Here is an 18,562-nt window from a genome sequence, read left to right as displayed (position 1 = left end):
TCCAAATACCATATGACAGCTCTTCTTTTGGTTGTCCCTTATACTCACCACATTCCTAAAAGTTATGCCCAATGTGTCCACAGCAAAAGCAAAAATCCGGTATTGGGTTTTTTTTCACCATCTTCTTGTTTGAGAAAAATCATTTTAGTAAGCGGCTGTGTTATATCAATAGATATATGTATTCTCGTGATTTCCCCAATGCATTCTCCATTCTCATCTGTCTCTACTTCCTCCATCGTCTCAATCTGCTCTCCTAGATCTTGAGTGTATTTCTTTCCATACATATAATGGATGTATTCCTGAGCTACACCCAAAATGATGTATGTGTGCAAGCTTGTCTTGTAATCTCACCGATACCTTTTGGCTCTGTGAGAAAAATCGATGCTCTGTTAAAACTTAAAATGCCATGGACCTTCTGACATTATTCTTATTTTATTTGGTTCTAGAGTGAACTTGAACATAAAAATATTGTTTCATAGGCCATCAATCCTTACTTCTTTAACTGTTCTCCACACTAGTTGTAGCTGCTCTTTAATCATTTACACTTCTTGTGTGAAGTATTTTGTTCACCAAACAATCAACCACCACTTCTCTCCCTTTATTTTTCACGCTTCCTTAAAAAATTACTGCATTTTCTTTGTCTTCCCCTAAATTGCAGATTAGTTATTGGGAAAATATCCATCGTCCACCTAATTTTGTCCACTTTTTTAAAAATACACAAATCTTAATTTTTTTAGCTGCACTCCACCTGAACTTAATTTTTTTTTCACATTTCCACCTTCGTCTGCAAACCGTCAAGACGTTGCTGACGTCATAAGGATAAAATGATAATTTCACTTGGGCTTAAAAAACAACGTCGTTTAAGATCTGTAATAAGGAAAAAAAAAGGAAAAGGAGGTATAGTGGTTCACTATACAGCAAGCAACGAAAACAACCATAGTTTATTCCCCACCACATGCACGAAGAAGCAACAAAATCCCGCCATTTTTCCTATAGTTTCCATGCATTTTCATCAAGGAACCACGCTTAAGTTTCAAATATTTTGTTAAATCGAAGATTCAGAGGCATTGACGAAAGCAGTGAGCTGTTACGAAGTCGCGACATTTTGCTTTTTTAGGGGTTTGAAGCTACAATTAAGTAAGTTTTGTTTTATTTACTTATTTTCAGTTAATTTTTCACATGAAACAATGTTTTTGAAACAATGTCTGGTGATTGCTGTTAACACATTTATTCGCTGTTACTAGAAACCCTAGAATATATATTAGTTTGATTTGTAACATATTTGTTGGGGGTAATGATAAATTAGGGAGTAATATGGTGTTTTCGGCTGTTGAGATGCAAATTTATGAAAGATTATGCTACTATAGTTGAATGCATGTTTATCCCCTGTCTAGTTATGTATCTTTATCTGTGGTTTACATATAAAATTTGGGGGTTTTGAAAATATTTGGTTGGTGATGTATGGGTCATGGTTTTTTGAAATATTTTAACCACTGGCTATATGTGTATCTATATCCCTCAACCCCGCGAGGAAGATTTGGTTGTTGCATGTAAAATTAGAATGTTTAAAAAGCTAGCTACATGCATCCATATCCAGCTAGATGTTTGTTTACATGCCTTTTCTTTAAGTTTCTGACCTGCAATATTAATAATGCATTAATAGGAAGATAGTAGAGTTACCAACAAAACTCAAGAACTGTAAACCAGTGCTGAATGTTTTTTTTTTAATTTTTTTGGGCATTCAGGATGCGACAAGTAGAGTTAGTGATATCCTTTCGAGGCATGAAAAAGAATTTAGTGTTGCTTCAACCTGATTGTACAGTTGTGAAGATTAAGGATGCTGTTGTAAGCATTACGAGTCCATATGGGTTAGATTGTGCTTCAAAAGTCATGTTATACGTTACAAATCCGGAGAATCAGGCTAAGATTGCACTGGATTCAGATTTTGGGCTAGACGTTTTGCTTAAAATTCATCAGGTTTTGGGTGTGAAGACTTTCACAATTGAAGTTGCACCAGTACTGTATCCTCAGTTTCAAGATTCTGCCTTACTGCAGGCATTATTGACTAACATAGGAGTTGTGTTGCCTAATGAACTGATTAATCAGTTGAATGATTCTGTCGGCGAAAATGCCTCTGTTGGGGGACAAGCTACTGTTAGAAAGGATGATGTTGTTGAGGGATAAGCTACTATTGGGGGTGGTGAATCTGACGAAGATACATTACTATCTGACTACTCGGACAGAAATGATTGTAGCGATGATGATGTTAATGCACAAGTCATGCAAGCTGAAGTTGATGGTGCTGCAGTTGATGGTGCTGCTGTAGGTACTGTTGTTGATGAGGACAGTGAAGGCACTACTGAAACTGATGTTGATTATGATTCAGATAGTAGTTTATCTGGTGATAATAAGGAGGTAAAAGGGGTCGTTGATTCTTCTGATGATGATATTGAGCTTAGGACTGTCAAATTAACCAATTACATAAAACAACATAAGTATAGAGTGGGTGCTGATGGGAAAAATAGGCTAAACTTAGGACATGTGTTTAGAGATGTTGCTCATTTTAGAGAGATATTGCATGAAGTGATGATTAGGAAAAGGTTTGCCATTAAAACAGTTTACAGTGAGCCAAGAAGATTTGTGGGTACTTGTAAAGAGGCTGGATGTCCATGGTATGTGGCTGGTGCAAAACTAAACGATGGAACTGGTTTTATATTGCGACAGTACAATAAGAAGCATAAGTGCAGACTTACCAGCAAGACAATGAAAGTGTCTTCTTCTTGGGTAGCCAGTAAAATAAAAGGTCAAGTTGCCATTGACCTGAATGTGAAAATTGATCTTTTGAAGAATTTTATGCAAGAGACGTATGGTTTGAAGATTGAAAATTTGACATTGTATCGGGCTAGAGCAAAGGCAAGAACAGAGGTTTTTTGGGATCATTTGAAGGGATATCAGAAACTGTTTGAGTATGCTGCAGCTATTCACAAAGCTGATCCGGGAACAATATGTAAGGTGTTGTGTGATGGTGTTTCTATACCTGATAAGGTATTATTCCAAAGATTTTTTGTTTAATTTCTAGCACAAAAAAATACATTTCTTAATGGCTGTAGGCCTTTTATTGGGGTAGATGGATGTCACTTAAAGGGTAAATATGGGGGAGTACTGTTAGCCGCTGTTGGCATGAATGGTAATAATGGGATTGTCCCATTGGCAATATGTGTTTGTGAGATTGAGAATACGGAGACATGGGGATGATTTATGGAGCACTTGCATAGTTATCTAGAGGATGAGAGGCAGGTGACTTTTGTTAGTGGCAGACAAAAAGAGCTGATTAATGCAATTTCAAACACATGGCCTACTGCTTATCATAGGGCATGTTCTAGGCATGTGTATGCTAATTTTTCTAAGTCATTTGCTGGTGCACAGTTGAAACAATTGTTTTGGAAAGCTACTAAGAGCTGTAACAAGCATGACTTTGAGGAGGCAATGGCAAAGATAAAAGCTGTAAAAGAGGCTGCATTTGAATGGCTGGAAAGAGAGCTAACTGGTTATAGTTGGTCGATGCACACATGACAGAAATTGCATGGTAGACCGGACTGACAACAATTCGTCAGAGTGCTTCAACAGCTGGATATTACCTTACCGAGACAGACGTTGCTTGAAAATGCTTGAAGAAATCAGATGTCGGCTTATGAAACAGTTTACAAAGAGGAGACACGAGGCAGCCACTTGGAAGGGACAACTGACACCTAAAGTTGTAAGAGAGTTGGACAAAAAAAGAAAGCTTGCACAGAAAATGATTGTACAAGCTTCTGGTGAGCTGAATTTTCAAGTCATGGATGCAGCCTATAGTCCACCTAGAAGGTTTGTGGTGAAGTTGGAGTCTAGAACATGTGATTGCTGCTATTGGGAAATTGCCGGCCTCCCTTGTCAACGTGCGATGGCTGCCATTGGATATGCAAGACATGCAATTAAGGAGTATGTTCCAGCATGGTTTGCTACACAGACTTACCTCAACACATATTCAGTGATGTTTAGCCCTCTTCCGGATCAATGTACGTGGGAGTGTACAGGAAGACCATTGATTGATCCACCAATTGTGCAGAAAATGGTTGGAAGGCCTAAAAAATCCAGGAAAAGAGCACAAAATGAGCCTAATAAAGAGAAAATAAAATTCTTTGTTATTTGCTCATTCTATGGTGGCTCCAACCATAATCTGAGGTCCTGTCCATTAAGACCATTAGTTGTAAGGGCAAATAGAGCTAAAAATCATAACTCTCAGGTACGAACAATATACTACTATTAATTTTTAATAGTTTATTATTATACATCATATGTAGCTGTTATTATTTATTATATGCAGCCTATATATACTGTCATTAAATAACAAACATCATGTTTTGTAGGCATCAGCTACCTCAATTTAGCCGTTAAATGCTTTACAACAAGCAACAAGAAGAAGAAAACAGGTGCTGGCTTGTTTTATTTTATTTTTTTGTGGCTGTCCAATTTGTTTTATGCATAACATAAGATTCATTTATGCTTGAACATAGGCATCACAGACAACAAACGGCAGCAAAGTCAATTGATTCAGAAGTTGCTACATCACAGACAACAAGAAAGGTGTTTTTTTTTTTTTTTCTGTTTAAGTTCTTTTTATTTTTTTTCTTGTTTAAGTTCTTAAACTAACGTACAATATATTTAGATACCAAGTGGTCCAGGTCAAAGTTCCAATACTAGAGGGAGGAAAAGAAGGGCTCAAGTTGGCTCTGGAGTTGTTGGAACAAGAGGTGAACAATCAAGTCAGGGACTGTCACAATCTGAAAATCCATCTCAAGCTTTAAATGTGACAGGTTCTTTGTAATGATGAATGCGAGAACAAACTAAAAATGTTTAAACTTGCTATATCTGTTGTTATTTTGGAATATTGCTGGCTATTTTGGAATATTGCTGGTTATTTCGGAATATTGCTAGTTATGGAAGTTAACTGTTACTTGGGCTGTATTTTGATGACATGTTTAATTGTTATTTCTGCTGTTTTTTGGATAATTAGATATGGTTGTATTTAGCTCATTTTACTTGGGCTGTATTTTTTATTTATTATGGTTGAAGTTATATTGTTTACAATGTATTTAAGTTGACTGGCTCTAGGACAAATAGAACATAATTAATCTCATTTTATTCATGCATATTTTGTAGGATATATTACATTTTAGTAAACACAATAGCACAGACAAATACTAGCATAGTTATTATACATTTAAGCCTCCCTTCAATGACCTTTAGCCTTTTCTTTATCTTTGCTACATCATCAGCTCGAAAGTGGACTGCATCCATCTCTAAATTTTGATTATCTGCTGTCTGGTCACTATTGCTATGGTATATGAGAGTTTCAGCTGTAAACCATTGCCAAAACTTGCATTTATTGAACCTGCATGACCAAAACATTGCATTACGATTCTGTGGTGTAGTGGAAACCATAGCACATGCTTGCACACAACACCAGCAGTGAATTGGAGTGCATTTAACTTTTCTATGTTGCTGTCCACTGGCTGCAGAACTTGAATTATAACTTGATGCCATTTTTTAATTGATTGTGTGGATGATGTGTTTGAAAGAATGGTTAAGCAAGTGATATTTGGCGATGGTTGAGCAGTTGTCTTTGATTGAATAAAATTTGAGTGGTTATGATGTTTAAATGTGTAGATAATGAGTTTCAATGAATGGTACAATTGTTGGTTTGAATGTGTAGATGATGGGTTGTGTATGAGTAGGTTTACTTGAACAAATGATTGTCAGCTGCGGCTGGTTTGTGAGCAGCTGTATATTTGCTTGAATGTGTAGATGATGGGTTGTGTATGAGTAGGTTTATTTGAACAAATGATTGTCAGCTGTGGCTGGTTTGTGAGCAGCTGTATATTTGCTTGAATGTGTAGATGATTGGTTATGTATGAGTAGGTTTATTTGAACAAATGATTGTCAGCTGTGGCTGGTTTGTGAGCAGCTGTATATTTGCTTGAATGGTAGGGCTTTCATGCATTGCATATGTAACGGTTCATGGGTTTAAATACCCAAAATTGTAACCGTTGGGAGGCAACGGCTACAATACTCACAAAGCTAATATTTTGGCATTTATTTAGGGTAAATATGTAATTTTTTATTTTCGAGGTTAAAAAGTAATTTGGACAAAATTCCATTAGTTTTATTGACGGTTTGTAGACGGACGTGGAAATGTGAAAAAAATTATAAGTTCAGGTGGAGCACAACTAAAAAAATTAAAATTTGTATATTTTTTAAAAAATAGACAAAATCAAATAGACGGTGGATATTTTTCCTTAGTTCTTTTGTGTCCATAGTTACAAGAACTCTTTTAAGGGCTAAAAAAGTCATTCTACTCACCTAACAATTTACTCCCAGTGTTCAAACCCTTCACCAACTCTGTCTCCCAAGTTGTAAGACTAAACTAACTACTATTTTTGCCTTCATGTTTCCCCCGTAATGACTTTGTCCTCTTCTTCCTCTTCCAGCGTTATAGCACTACATTTTCTTATTAGTTCCTCTGTTTCCATGGCTAAAAGAATACTGCTTACCTTGAAAGCTGTAACAAAGAGCTCACCAACCCCTCACTTCTCTTCCTCTCTTCACTTTAAGAGTTATGCCTAAAAAAGATTGATAAAAGATTGAAGGGGAACTTATGAAGATTGATAAAATATAAGTTCTCTTCCTCTCTTCACCACCCGACCGGTGAGTTAACCTAAAAAGTCATGAAGACCCCTTTACTCTTCCATTCGTAGTTCTCTCTAAGAGAGTAAGAGAGAGAGAACTTACGAAGGAGACCCGTTAGTACAAAATCACTTTATTAAAAACATTCCGGGCACTTATTTTATTTTCCCCATTATAAAAATAGAAAAGGTATTTCAAAATTCAAATAGAATAAAAAAATTAAAAAAAAAAGAAAATTTGTCTGGCCGCAACCCTACGTTAACCGCGAAGAAGGCGCACTCGAAATTCGAAAAGCACTGCAATTTCACCCGAGGGGGAGAAGAAGAAGAAGAAAAGAAAGAAAAAGAAAAGGAAAATAAAAAAATAAAATTAAAATGAGCGGAGAAAATATGGAAGTATGGGACGATGATTTCTTAGAGGAACTGAATCAAGTAGAACAGTTGGCTCTCTCTTCTTCTTCAACTGCTTTCTTCTCGCAACCTCCTCCTCTCATTTCCAGTGCCATGAATAATAATAATAACAATAGTAATCCAATAATCAGTTACTCGCCTCCAAGAAACCTCTCTCAGAGAACCACCGCCGCCGCCCCCGCCTCCGCCGTTGACGCCAAGGATCTTGAAATTCAGCATCTCAAGGTTAGGTTTTTACTTTCATCTCCTTTTCTAAATCAAGAATGCGATTCCTTAATCGTAATACTCTTTTATGAAATGTCTTTTTTTTTTTTTTTTCCCTTAATTGTGATTTACAGAGGGAGCTCGGACTTGTATCCAAGCAGCTCTCAGAAATGGTATGGATTCTGAATTTTTTTGAAATTTATTTATTTATTTATTTATTTTTAGTTGGGCGTGCATTGATTTTTTTTTTTAAATGCGATTTCTCAGGAACACGAATGCTTGGAACTTAAGAAGGACAAAAATGAGAAAGAGAAGCTGATTGCTAATATTCATCACTCCAAGTGTCAAAAACTGTTAGTAAAATTGTTTTCTTTTTTGCATGTCATTTTCTCAGTCTTTTTTAATTTTAATTTTTTTAATTGTTCCATTTCTGGTGGAATTTATCTATTTGAAGGTTTTAATTAAGCTAATGGTTGATCTTTTTTCATAATGAACTATCCAAGATTTTTTCTTTTTTCCTTTTTCATATAAGCTCGTATATGATTGAGATGGTCCATATGAGAGATCCTCCATTGCTAGTGGGGGAGTTCCTGAGCTAGTATATGTGATCTATTTTTAAATTAGTTAAATTTATCAGAAAATCTTTAATGTTTGCCTTGCGTAACAAGAAACAGAGAAGGACAAAAACTCCTTCAGAATGTGGGGAAACAGCGGAATCAAAATTAAAAGCAATACAAAGCACACTGGCGTAGGTAAAAATGGCTTTAAAAATTGTCAATGGTGAGAACATTTTTTAAGACTAAGTCACCCTTAATATTGCCTAAATTAATCACCCTAATTAGCCTTATTTTGAAACCAAAGAATTATCATGGTAAAACTTTCAGCGCTAAGATGATGGCACCTTAATATTACTGACTTGCTAACTCTAGACAATACCACTTAAGATATTAAGCTTTGTATATGTTCTTTTCCAGGGTAATTTGGCTTTGGATTGGTTGAAGTTTAGCTAATTCTGAAGATTTTCTAAATTTAGTGTTTTGTTGTACACTAGGCTAGGAGTACTGTTTTGAAGTTTAATATTGGTGTGTACCGTCTCATACACTAGAGGATTTGTATTGCAATTGGTTAATGGACATGTGGCATATACCACATTTTATAATGAGAACTTGTACCGAAGGATATCTGAAACTGAAGTGCCTCCAAGCAGTTATAACTCCTTATGTTCATGTTTTAGCACATATAATCTATTTTTTCATTGGAATATGTAATTGTAAATTTAAGATAAAATTAGAAGCGCCTCTGAGCCGCTATAACTTCTTATGTTCATGTTTTAACACATAGAATCTATTGTTTCAATGGAATATGTAATTGTAAATTTAAGATAAATTTAGGTAATTGGCATTTCCATATGTATATATTGCCTTTGGTTGTAGTGTAAAAAAAAAAAGAAATTGTGAATGATATTGGCTGTCGTAACAGGAAAAATGGAGTTCCTGCAGTGGATCATCATGAGGTTTTCCAACAATTTCAAAAGGCAAAAGATTCAGATCAGGTTGGCAATCAAATTAATTCAGGTAAGAAATGAGTTGGAGGCAAGAATGTGTTGATTTTTTTCTTTTTAGCTAGTTTTTTTTGATATTTCAGTGCTTTTTCCTTGTTGTATGTTAGCCAGCTCAAGCTGTAAGGCTATAGGAATCCAAGTGGATCAAGCTTCCCATTCTGATCATCTGCAAAAGTTGCGGGCCATATGGGGCTCCCCAGGAGACCAAGAATTGGGAAAAACTATGATATCCAAGTTGTTTGTGGATTGTTCACAAGAGTTTCATGCCCTTTTTGGTTGTATGAACATGAATACATCATCGATAATGAAAGTCTCTCTGCCAGTTAAAAGTTCAGTTGGAGCTTCGAAGTACCACCATGCAGACACTGATCCTAGTTCTGAAGCTGTAAATATAAGTCATCTCTATTCTGTGTTGACAAAGGTACTTCTCACTGATGCTGTTTTATATACTCGTTAAGACAAAACATGTTTGAAGACCGTGTTCTTCCATCTGCAGCGCTAGTTTACATGGCAAGTGACAGCAATTTGGAAAAGTTCGGGAGGATTCGTCGACGTTGATAAATATTTATTTTCCACCACCAATTTTCCATTAGTACACTTTTGAAATGCATTGAATATTGACCCTTGGTTGGTTAATTTTTTTTTTCTTTTTTTTGTTTCCACTTGCATTTCCCTTGTACTATATGCCTGTGGAGGTTAGGACATGGAAGCAGAACCATGGATTAGATTATTGCTGTGCCCTGTTTCCTTTTCACAGTTTCTTGTTTTCTCTTTGAGTTATAAAAGGGAAATATCAGTGCTTTCAATTGCATTTCTAGTATAGTACCAGATGACCTTTGCCCATTCAGAATTCAATAGCAGCAAATGATTAGTCTTTATTAACATCATATTAATATATATCAATATCATATGACAATATCAATTTTCCTCTGCGGTTTTTTATTTTTAGTTCTACTGTAATGATGCCAACTATCAAACTTCCCGGTGCATTTTGGTGATTCCTATAGCATTTGACCCACATTTGTTTAACCATTCTCTATAAACTATATTATCGATTGGGATTGCTATGGACAATAATATTTAAATGTTTGGGTCTATGTGATACAATATTACTATTTATGCATTATTCTTATTTCTTGCACTTTAGTACTTGTGCCACCGATTTAGTAACTCTCTAAAGAGTGGCCAAGTTTGTTATATATAGTAACTCAAGTAGCATCAATCACTGTTACCTATCATCTTCAGCCTAATCTGATTGGTACCCTGATGTTTTTACCTGCAATCCTAAACTGATTAATACTAGTAATATTGATTTTTTTTAGTTTGATTCATTCCTAAATTCAGATTGGTAACGGAGTAATGCAGTTGGAGACTTTGCTTGAACCCTTACTTGGTCTTTGCAATGTTAATAATGTGAGTAGTGTTTTTTTTTGGTTTGCTATTAGTATGCTTACTTCCCATAAATGCGTTATTACTTTTTATTTGGATAATGTAGATAGGAAGGGGAAATATCTATTTTTGTTTTATGATGTTTATATGGATTGGGTGCTCACTGAATTATTTATTTATTTATAACATATGAGCAACACAATGTGATTAAATTAAAAAGTAATGTCTATCTCCAACATTACTGTTTGTATGATTAGATCTCAAATATGTATTCTCTATTTTGCTGATAATAGATGAGGAAAGGGACATATCTATTTTTGTTTTATGATGTTAATTGTGCTTTTGAAGAAGAAGAATGAATCAACAACTACAATGTAAGAAGCTCTAGCTCGGCATTTGGCACTCGCTGAAAATTTCTTTTTTCTTGTTTCTTTGAGCATATGAAATAACACAATATGGTTAAATAAAAAAGTAATTTCTGTCTTTGATCCTAAATTTGCTAGAGTAAAATCACTTGGAATGTATTGATGTCCACGAGAATCTCTTCTATAAATGGTACCAAGGATTACTTATCTGCCAAGCCCTAAACTCTTGGCTAGAGAATCTGCACGTGCACTATGGAAATTCACTATTGGATCAATATTTTACTCTGTGATATTCAGTTATGTAAGCCTATCCATAAATGTTTTGCCGCAAGTATGTTTATCTTGAACTTTTGAATGTTCTTAAATCTCTCTCGCTCTTTCCAGTTTCCATAATTTTTCACGAGTTTTGGTGATTTCCATTTTTTTTCAGAAAATCTGTGTTGTCCATGCTGAGGAATTTGTTCCTTTTGTAGGTGGTGGTTGTTAGCAACTCTTTGCGTGTACTAAAAGTGTTCTTGAAGCATCTTTTGACTTTGAAAAATAAAGCTGGAGAAAGGTATTGCTTCATTGGCATGCCATACACACTTGTAGACTTGTGCTCTTATTTTCATTGTTTTAGGTTGATCACATACTTTGAAGTTATGGGATTTTTGGTTATTGAGTTCAGGGTTTCATTTATTCGTTACCTTTAATTGTGCCATGATCATATGTATTCTTTTTTGCTCCTTGGTAATGGTTTATTACAGCTGAAGTACTCCTACTGAGCTGTTGTTTAAGCTTCTAGGTTAATGGTAACCTTGGTAGGTTATTAGAGTTGAGATGACCATGTGGTCATGTGTCAAATCCTCTAATTTTATTTTAGTTGTACTATTGTTATGTCATGTTTGCATTTATTGGTATCCTATAGATGTGTTCGTGCTTGATGGACGTGCTTTGCATGTGGCTACAATTGTTACATTTGACAATATCTAGTGATTTAAAAAGGTGGTTGTTAGCAACCGGGGAGCTACTTTTAATTAAAGGTGTCAAAAGGGTGGGCAATGTCCAAATGTTGAAGCCCATTTGAGGTTCTGGGCTAGGCCTAGCTTGGGCCCACTAATGTAAGGCTAGGCATTACCCGCTTGCTGGCTTGGCTTATCAAATCGGCTAAATTTAGATTTACCATTTTCTGATATGAAACAAGTTAAAATTCTTCAAATAAACTGAGTAATAAATGAGGCATGGAAATACGACTATGATTCCTTTCCTTATGTTTTCTGTCATTATCAACTGAGATAATGAACAAAGTATTACAACAATAATGGGTCCACTTCAAGTTTACTCCTAGTGATAATGACTTGTGTTGGTCGATAATTGCAAGAAAATGTTGATGGTAGAAGTTCCATACCTGATGAATTGTTTAGATTTAGAATTGATTTAGCAAATATTTTAACTAGACAACAATCAGAACCATTAGACTTATTGAATTAGTGGAAACAACCTTTGAAGACCTTCACTATTTTTTGTGCAATGGCTTGTGACAATATAACTTCTCATGCCAACAGTAATTTGTGGTTAGCTGGTAATTTAGGTGCCTAGATATTGGTTGATTGAATACTCGAATGCCTCATGTCATAATAAATGCGATTTTATAGCTGATAAAACACAAGATGATGGTGATGATGTGATTGAGAAAATCCAAAGATAAATGGTTTTTACCAATGTACTTCATTTGTTTTATTTTTGTATTTAGAGTGGAGCATTGCATGTGATTGACGTTGAAGTGGGTGCCAACGTAATTTGGTTTGCTAAAACTATAGTGATGCAGTTTTTACTCCTTATAGGTTTGTAATTAATGTGTATTTGTATCTTAATTTTCTTATTATTTTTTAATTAATAGAAATAAAGAACTTTATTTTAAATTTATGGTGCTATATTCATTCCAATGATCTAATTATAAATGCAAAGAAACTTGAAGAACTTTAATTTTTTATATTAAAAAAAAAAAGATAGATATAAGCAGGCTTTGGTGGGCCTAGAATTGGCCTGGAGCACAAGCTAGCATGACCTGCAACCTTTTGGGCAGTCCCACCTGCTTGCCACCTCAGTTGTCCTCAATTGAATTCCTCATTGTAAGGTCCCAAGGAGGATTTTACCTAGGATATCATGGATACAGAATTTAGTTATTATTCCCTTTAGAGCAATGATGATACACCTACAAACTCCTTTGTACAAAATAATATATACAAACTGATGTGGTATAACATGAGTGGTTGAATGAAAACATCACTTGGCCCACTTTTTTTTTTTTAATTTTATATTTTCATTCAACCAATCATCTAATGCCATGTCAGTTTGTACAAGAGTTTGTAGCTGTAATATTACTCTTTCCCTTTATTAACTTCATTTTGGGAGTAGACTAGTTAATATCCTTTTCATTCACCAGTTGCCTGATAGCTCGTGCTCAGTAATGTTATGCTTCTATCTTTTATATTTGCGCGCTTATGAACTTTGATTTGATCTTTCCAGTGCACTCTACTCAGGGAAAATGTCATGGTCGAGGGAGTTCTTTCTAGGGACAACGTCCGAGATCTTCATGGATCCTACACTGCAGAAAATAGACTGTTTTATTTAAGACGGGATGAGGCTTCTTCAGGCTGTAATCCTTTTGGAACAAGATTTTCTGATGCAGAAACTCTACACAAAAAGGGAATCTGGAGTCCTGTCATGGCAACTTCTCTTTCTCGTGTAAATTGGGTTTCTCTCTTTGAACTGATGCATCAAACAACTATGAGGGTTACTGATGAACATGTAAGATCAGAGGCAATTTCTATCATGAATATGATTTTGATGAGCAGTTATTCTTACATGGAGAGAGAAAAGTAAGTTAACAGTATTCTTCTTGTTAAATGTTTTAACATGACATGGTGCCCTTTTCTAAAAGAATTTCATCATTGAAATCCTGCTTAAACCAGATTTGGCCAGAAGCTGGTATTTGAAAATATTTCACAGCTGCTAAATAAAGAAGCTGGTGTACAAGTGCAAAAGGAAGCTGTGCACCTTCTGTATCTGCTGCTGAACTGTAAGCCCGCATCATTTTGTTCTCCCATTATTATCATTATTATGGGTGTTAGTAAATTGAATCACACGCAGTTACCGTTTTAGCCACTCATCTGTTTTTGTATTGACTACAGGTTTGCTCTTCTTTTGTTTTAGTCTAGTTAGCTTCAATATTTTGTTAGATTATCTTGTACATAGTTCAAACATGTTTTTCATAGCATTATCAGAAAGTTTTGTCAACCTAAGCGGCCAAATCAAAGTAAGGGCAAGAAGAAGAACTAGATGTCCAAACCTCGTATCAGATTAACCACTCTAAGTTTCTGTCCATACATGATGCAATATAGAACCAGTTCCAACCCTTTTAAGTGGTAGTTTTCAGACAAGAACTCTAATTAGTGCTCTCTAATACTTTGAGCTGTTGTTTTTTTTTTTTTATTTTACTTTTTAATTTCAAGCTGACTAGCAGAGCACTTTGAGTGATCTTAAAACTTACTGCTACTCTCATCTCCTCTCTGATAACCCCATTCATTCGTATGTTTGAGATTTAAAGTTGGCATGTATAGATTTGCTCATAGTTGCAACACTTTCCTAACAATTTTTTATTTCTTGATTGGATAAAAGGTCCGAAAATATTTCGTAGATTCTGCTCTGGTTATAAAGAGGAGAATGCTGGTGTTGCAGATGACAGTCATGTAAATCTTTCACCTTCAATCTTGGAGGGCTTGGCAGACTGTATAGGTTGTTGTGGAACCAGTGTACAGGTAGCACGCTATTAGATGAATTTCAAATTTCAAATTTTCATTTATTTGATATAGTATCACTATTATCATCATTGCATTGAGTTATTGTGTCTCTAGCTGCTTGATTTTATGCCCCTGCTTATGAGTTTACTTTATAATAACAAACTATTATTAGATGTAAACCTTTGTTTGTGTTAGTTGCATAACTATTCATCCCAAAAACTTTAAATTTGTAGGGATGCGCTATAATATTTTAAAACAATCCACAGATGTTGATGGAAATTTAATTAATTGACATTGCAAGGATTTTAATGGAGGGTCAAGTTTCTCTGTGCTATCATTTAACTAACATAATAGCAGATTCAAACACAACACCACTTTGGTAAGATAGACTTAGATACATGTGGAGGCACCATTAAACCTAAAAAATTTTAAGCTAGTAGTGTGGGCCTAACAAAAGTAGTGGAGCTCTTAGTATTTATCCCATGGCATTACTTGGTGCTTGTCAACAAGCTATCACTCTCATTAGGCATTGTAAGTTAAGAGCCTCCTCTCTTTCAACTCAACCTCTTGTTTCAAGTTGTCTATCAGCAGTTTTGATATGCTAAAATGATGAAAGTTTTGTGAAATATCAGTAATGTGCGCATCATTGCAGGTTAAATATGATCTAAAGGCATTACTCCTGTTTTTTAAATTCTCTTTTCTTGTTTGATACGTATATGCTCTTATTTATGTTTTTCATTTTTAGCATTTCAACCTATTTTCTGTTCTCTATGCACTCTATGTTCTTTCTTTCCCTCTTGAAATCTGCTTCTTCTTCTGTATGAAAGTTTCATTTTGCATCTGAAACCTAGAGCAGATAAAGATGTCACTGAAAAGTTTAGGACCTAGTGTATGTTATTGTATAAATATTACCTTTACTAGATGTTTAACTCGTTTCCTGGATCTAAACAATTGTGAGCACGTAACTTGTCTGTACAGTTGTCTCCACTTAAGGGTTTTATCTGTGGCCACTGTCAATTGTTGGTCCATCAAACTCTCAGTTGAATAATCTTCAACCTGGAAATGGATCAAAAAGTTGTTGCCTTTTGTCTTTTCTGAGTTAACTGATTCTGTCTTAAATCCTATTTTTCTCAGTAATACCTGCCATAAAATTATGTCTGTTATACTATCTAAAATAAATGGACTTTCAGGACTTGGAACTTCGGAGAAATGCTATTATTCTGTTAGCTTTGATAGTATCATATGGGAGACCTGGTGTTGAAATTCTGGTGAGTCAAAAGCTACCTAGAGAGGCAAACTTCCTGATGCTGATTTTGCAAGTATTAGTAGCGGAGATAGACACAGAATCATCAGCTTATACCATGCCCGCAGACTTGTTTAGAGCAAGGTAATTGATAGCAAAGGGGTGCCTAGCTTCACCATAATCTTTGTGTGTTCATAGCTGCTTATACCACGAGCACTTTTGTATGTAGGACATTGCTGATACGGGAAACTCTTATATTACTCAATCGGCTTGTGTCAAATCCTTCATACTCTTCTATTGTCTTGCAAGTATTAACAAGCAGCAGAGATATGGCCAGTTTGACTGTTGATGTTGCGACTAGGTTGTCAAGGAAAGAAGAAAGACGGGGCCAATCTGACAGCATAAGTAGGCAGATGAGGGAATCTGAAATTTTGGACTTAGGTCGGAAATTCAAAAAAAGGGTTTTTGCTTATTTAGGCGATAGCATATCATAGACTAGTACTACATAATATAGTTCAAATGATCTGTAAATTTTGTGCGGTGTATGATGCCACTATTGTATAATGACTGGAAGTAGTGCGGAAGATTGGGTATAGGAGAGGCTATCTCCATTTTGGTGGAAAATTACCCTTTAACTGGCAGGACAGAAGTCGACATTTTGACACTGCATTCGTCTCAAGCGATATACAACATTCGGCAAAGATAAAAAATTTCAACAACTGTAGAATTTTATCATGACCTTGCCTTGTAATAACCCTAAAGAAGTATTAACCATTTTTGTTATCAAACTTATAAGAACAACTGTGCTAACAGTATTTCGTCATATGAGGTGTGAGTTGAATGATGATCACCACTCTTGCATATCTTTGCTAGAACTTCTTCTTTGAGATATGTCGAGGCAATTTCCATGATTTTTCTTGGAACTTTTCCTTGATAGTTCTCTTGCCGAAGCCACACGCATTGCCATGAGTGCGTCAACGGATGACCATTGCTGGACTTTCAAATTGTTCAAGGGGTTTTGTTGCTGATTTGGAAAAATCTGATTTTGTTGTTTGTCAATTAGTCCTAGGATTACAATAATGTTCATCATCTGATTTGTTGTTTATCAATAAGGCCGGATATTTTGTTTTGCATTTTAAATTTGCAGTTTGAATGAACTCAGCGCAGTGCACAATATTTGAAGGGAAGAAACGCACGCTTTTGTTGATCAAATCACAATGCTCCAAGATCATGCATTACATAGAAAATGTGATTTCTATGCAAGGAAACAAATCCAAAGAAAAGTAGGCTAAGAAACGAAGGTCACTGACAGCAAAATAGAGCCACGAGTAAGCTTTATGTAGCTGCAGTTTCCGGGGGTTTTCATAACCAAATCTAACGGAATCGTATTTTGTCTGTTATACACGTCAGCACACTTATTGTAAATATTTTCACAATGACCTAGAACTTTTACCAATTTCCAAATAAGTCCAAGAACTTTTGCAGATCAGCCCATTAACATCATTGCTATAGTCTTATAAATATTTGTATGTCATCATTTGCCATTCTTATCGAGATCATAGAAAAACATCACGTAGGGTAACAAAAGGATATGGTATACTAATATAGACCTACCTTTTTGTCAGCATATCATTTCCCTTTCTATGTGTCATGAATGATCGTGAAGGATTCAAAGGATTACTCTTGGCCTTTCGAGAAAGTTTGTGCTTCTGATGAAGCTAAGTTGACAAAAGTATACATGTTCTTATAATTATTTGTACATCTTGCTTAAGCTTGTCTACAAGTAAGTTATTGTTGAAGATTGTGATGTGGAATCTCTGCTTATGCTTCACTTTGTTTATGCTTCGATAATGACCAATTATTCACCTGTTGAATTGTCTCTTGCTGCCCTTCTTCTTCTCCTCTTTAGTCTTACTTGGCTTCTTTGGACTTGACAATTGGCTTCATTCTAGTTTAATTATTGGCTTCATTCTTGCTTATTTTAACTTCAGTTTGTCTTGGCTTCATAATTTTGTCTTGGCTTCATAAAGATCCCATCCTTTTTTTGGCTCTTGGCTGCCTCTTTTGCTTTGCTTAATTCTTTTATGGATTCCTCTTGTAACTTCATTTGTACTACTTTTGTTTTCTGCACTCGTCGTGCTTAATTTCTTAGTCCTGCACCCTTTTTATAGTGAGATTTTATATTCTTTTAATATTAAGCTTTAACTACTGTCTATTCATGTGTATTGCATATTTCTCTAAGTAATTTTATTATCTAATTACTATGTGGTATATTCTTGATTTCTTATTCTTATATAGCATCAATACTTTCCCAAAACCCTGATTAATTATGACGAGAGAGAAAAAAAAGAGGCAAACGACTTCATCCTAACTATGAATTGCTTGATCAAAACAATGAACCGCAACCTTGAAGAGAAAATTTATCCTTCAATGTTAAATGGCATCAAGATTGTCGTATCTAATATCATGCTTGGCATAGGGTAGCAATTGATTACTGAAAAAAGGGTTCGTGTTGGCTGACCATTGTGTAGATGATTCCAGTGTCTTTAAAAGAAGGCAAAAAACCTTTATTCTGACTGAAATATGATGGTTAAAAAGTCAAGATTGATGAAAGAAAAACTAAAAAATAAACGTATAAATTCTATACTGTTAGTTTATTGCTATAATTCCATTTCAATATATAAGTTGAAATTTTAATTCTACACTAGCAACTCATTAAAAAAAAAAAGTTGCCAGCTTATAAGATTGTGCTGGGTATATTGCTCTATAGAGAATTGATTTATCTTTATTTGACCCTTCTCGAGGGGAAGAAGGGGAAGAGATACTTACCATCACCTTAGAAATTTTTTCTCAGCATATAACTTCTTTTACTTGAAATCCTACAT

At 35.1% G+C, this 18,562-nt stretch overlaps 2 protein-coding genes across 4 annotated transcripts; both read left to right on the top strand.

Annotated features, from left to right (window-relative positions):
- The first annotated feature begins 3,583 nt into the window (after nucleotides 1-3,583).
- LOC112098087 lies at nucleotides 3,584-4,864 on the top strand. The gene is made up of 2 exons (XM_024183694.1): nucleotides 3,584-4,282; nucleotides 4,706-4,864. The coding sequence occupies exons 1-2, from the start codon at nucleotides 3,584-3,586 to the stop codon at nucleotides 4,862-4,864; spliced, it is 858 nt and encodes a 285-aa protein (XP_024039462.1).
- Nucleotides 4,865-6,929: 2,065 nt separating this feature from the next.
- On the top strand, nucleotides 6,930-16,866 carry LOC18040947. Of its 3 annotated transcripts, XM_006432596.2 has the most exons (12): nucleotides 6,930-7,358; nucleotides 7,472-7,510; nucleotides 7,605-7,690; nucleotides 8,817-8,911; nucleotides 9,006-9,319; nucleotides 10,243-10,311; nucleotides 11,126-11,208; nucleotides 13,175-13,513; nucleotides 13,607-13,713; nucleotides 14,313-14,452; nucleotides 15,625-15,821; nucleotides 15,907-16,866. In XM_006432596.2, exons 1-12 carry the CDS (start codon nucleotides 7,098-7,100, stop codon nucleotides 16,169-16,171), a joined length of 1,995 nt encoding a protein of 664 aa, XP_006432659.2. In that variant the 5' UTR covers nucleotides 6,930-7,097; the 3' UTR covers nucleotides 16,172-16,866. The 3 variants fall into 3 exon arrangements, with proteins under 3 accessions (XP_006432659.2, XP_024039843.1, XP_024039844.1); XM_024184075.1 differs by lacking the exons at nucleotides 6,930-7,358; nucleotides 7,472-7,510 and adding an exon at nucleotides 8,012-8,117 and having other exon boundaries at nucleotides 7,606-7,690; XM_024184076.1 differs by lacking the exons at nucleotides 6,930-7,358; nucleotides 7,472-7,510 and adding an exon at nucleotides 8,006-8,117 and having other exon boundaries at nucleotides 7,633-7,690.
- The last annotated feature ends 1,696 nt before the right edge of the window (nucleotides 16,867-18,562 follow it).

This window comes from Citrus clementina, unplaced genomic scaffold (genome assembly GCF_000493195.1).
Source record: "Citrus clementina cultivar Clemenules unplaced genomic scaffold, Citrus_clementina_v1.0 scaffold_5, whole genome shotgun sequence".
NCBI classification, from domain to species: Eukaryota; Viridiplantae; Streptophyta; class Magnoliopsida; order Sapindales; family Rutaceae; genus Citrus; species Citrus x clementina.
The sequence above is the reverse complement of the archived record's forward strand: the minus strand, read 5'-3'. Positions and strand labels throughout refer to the sequence as shown.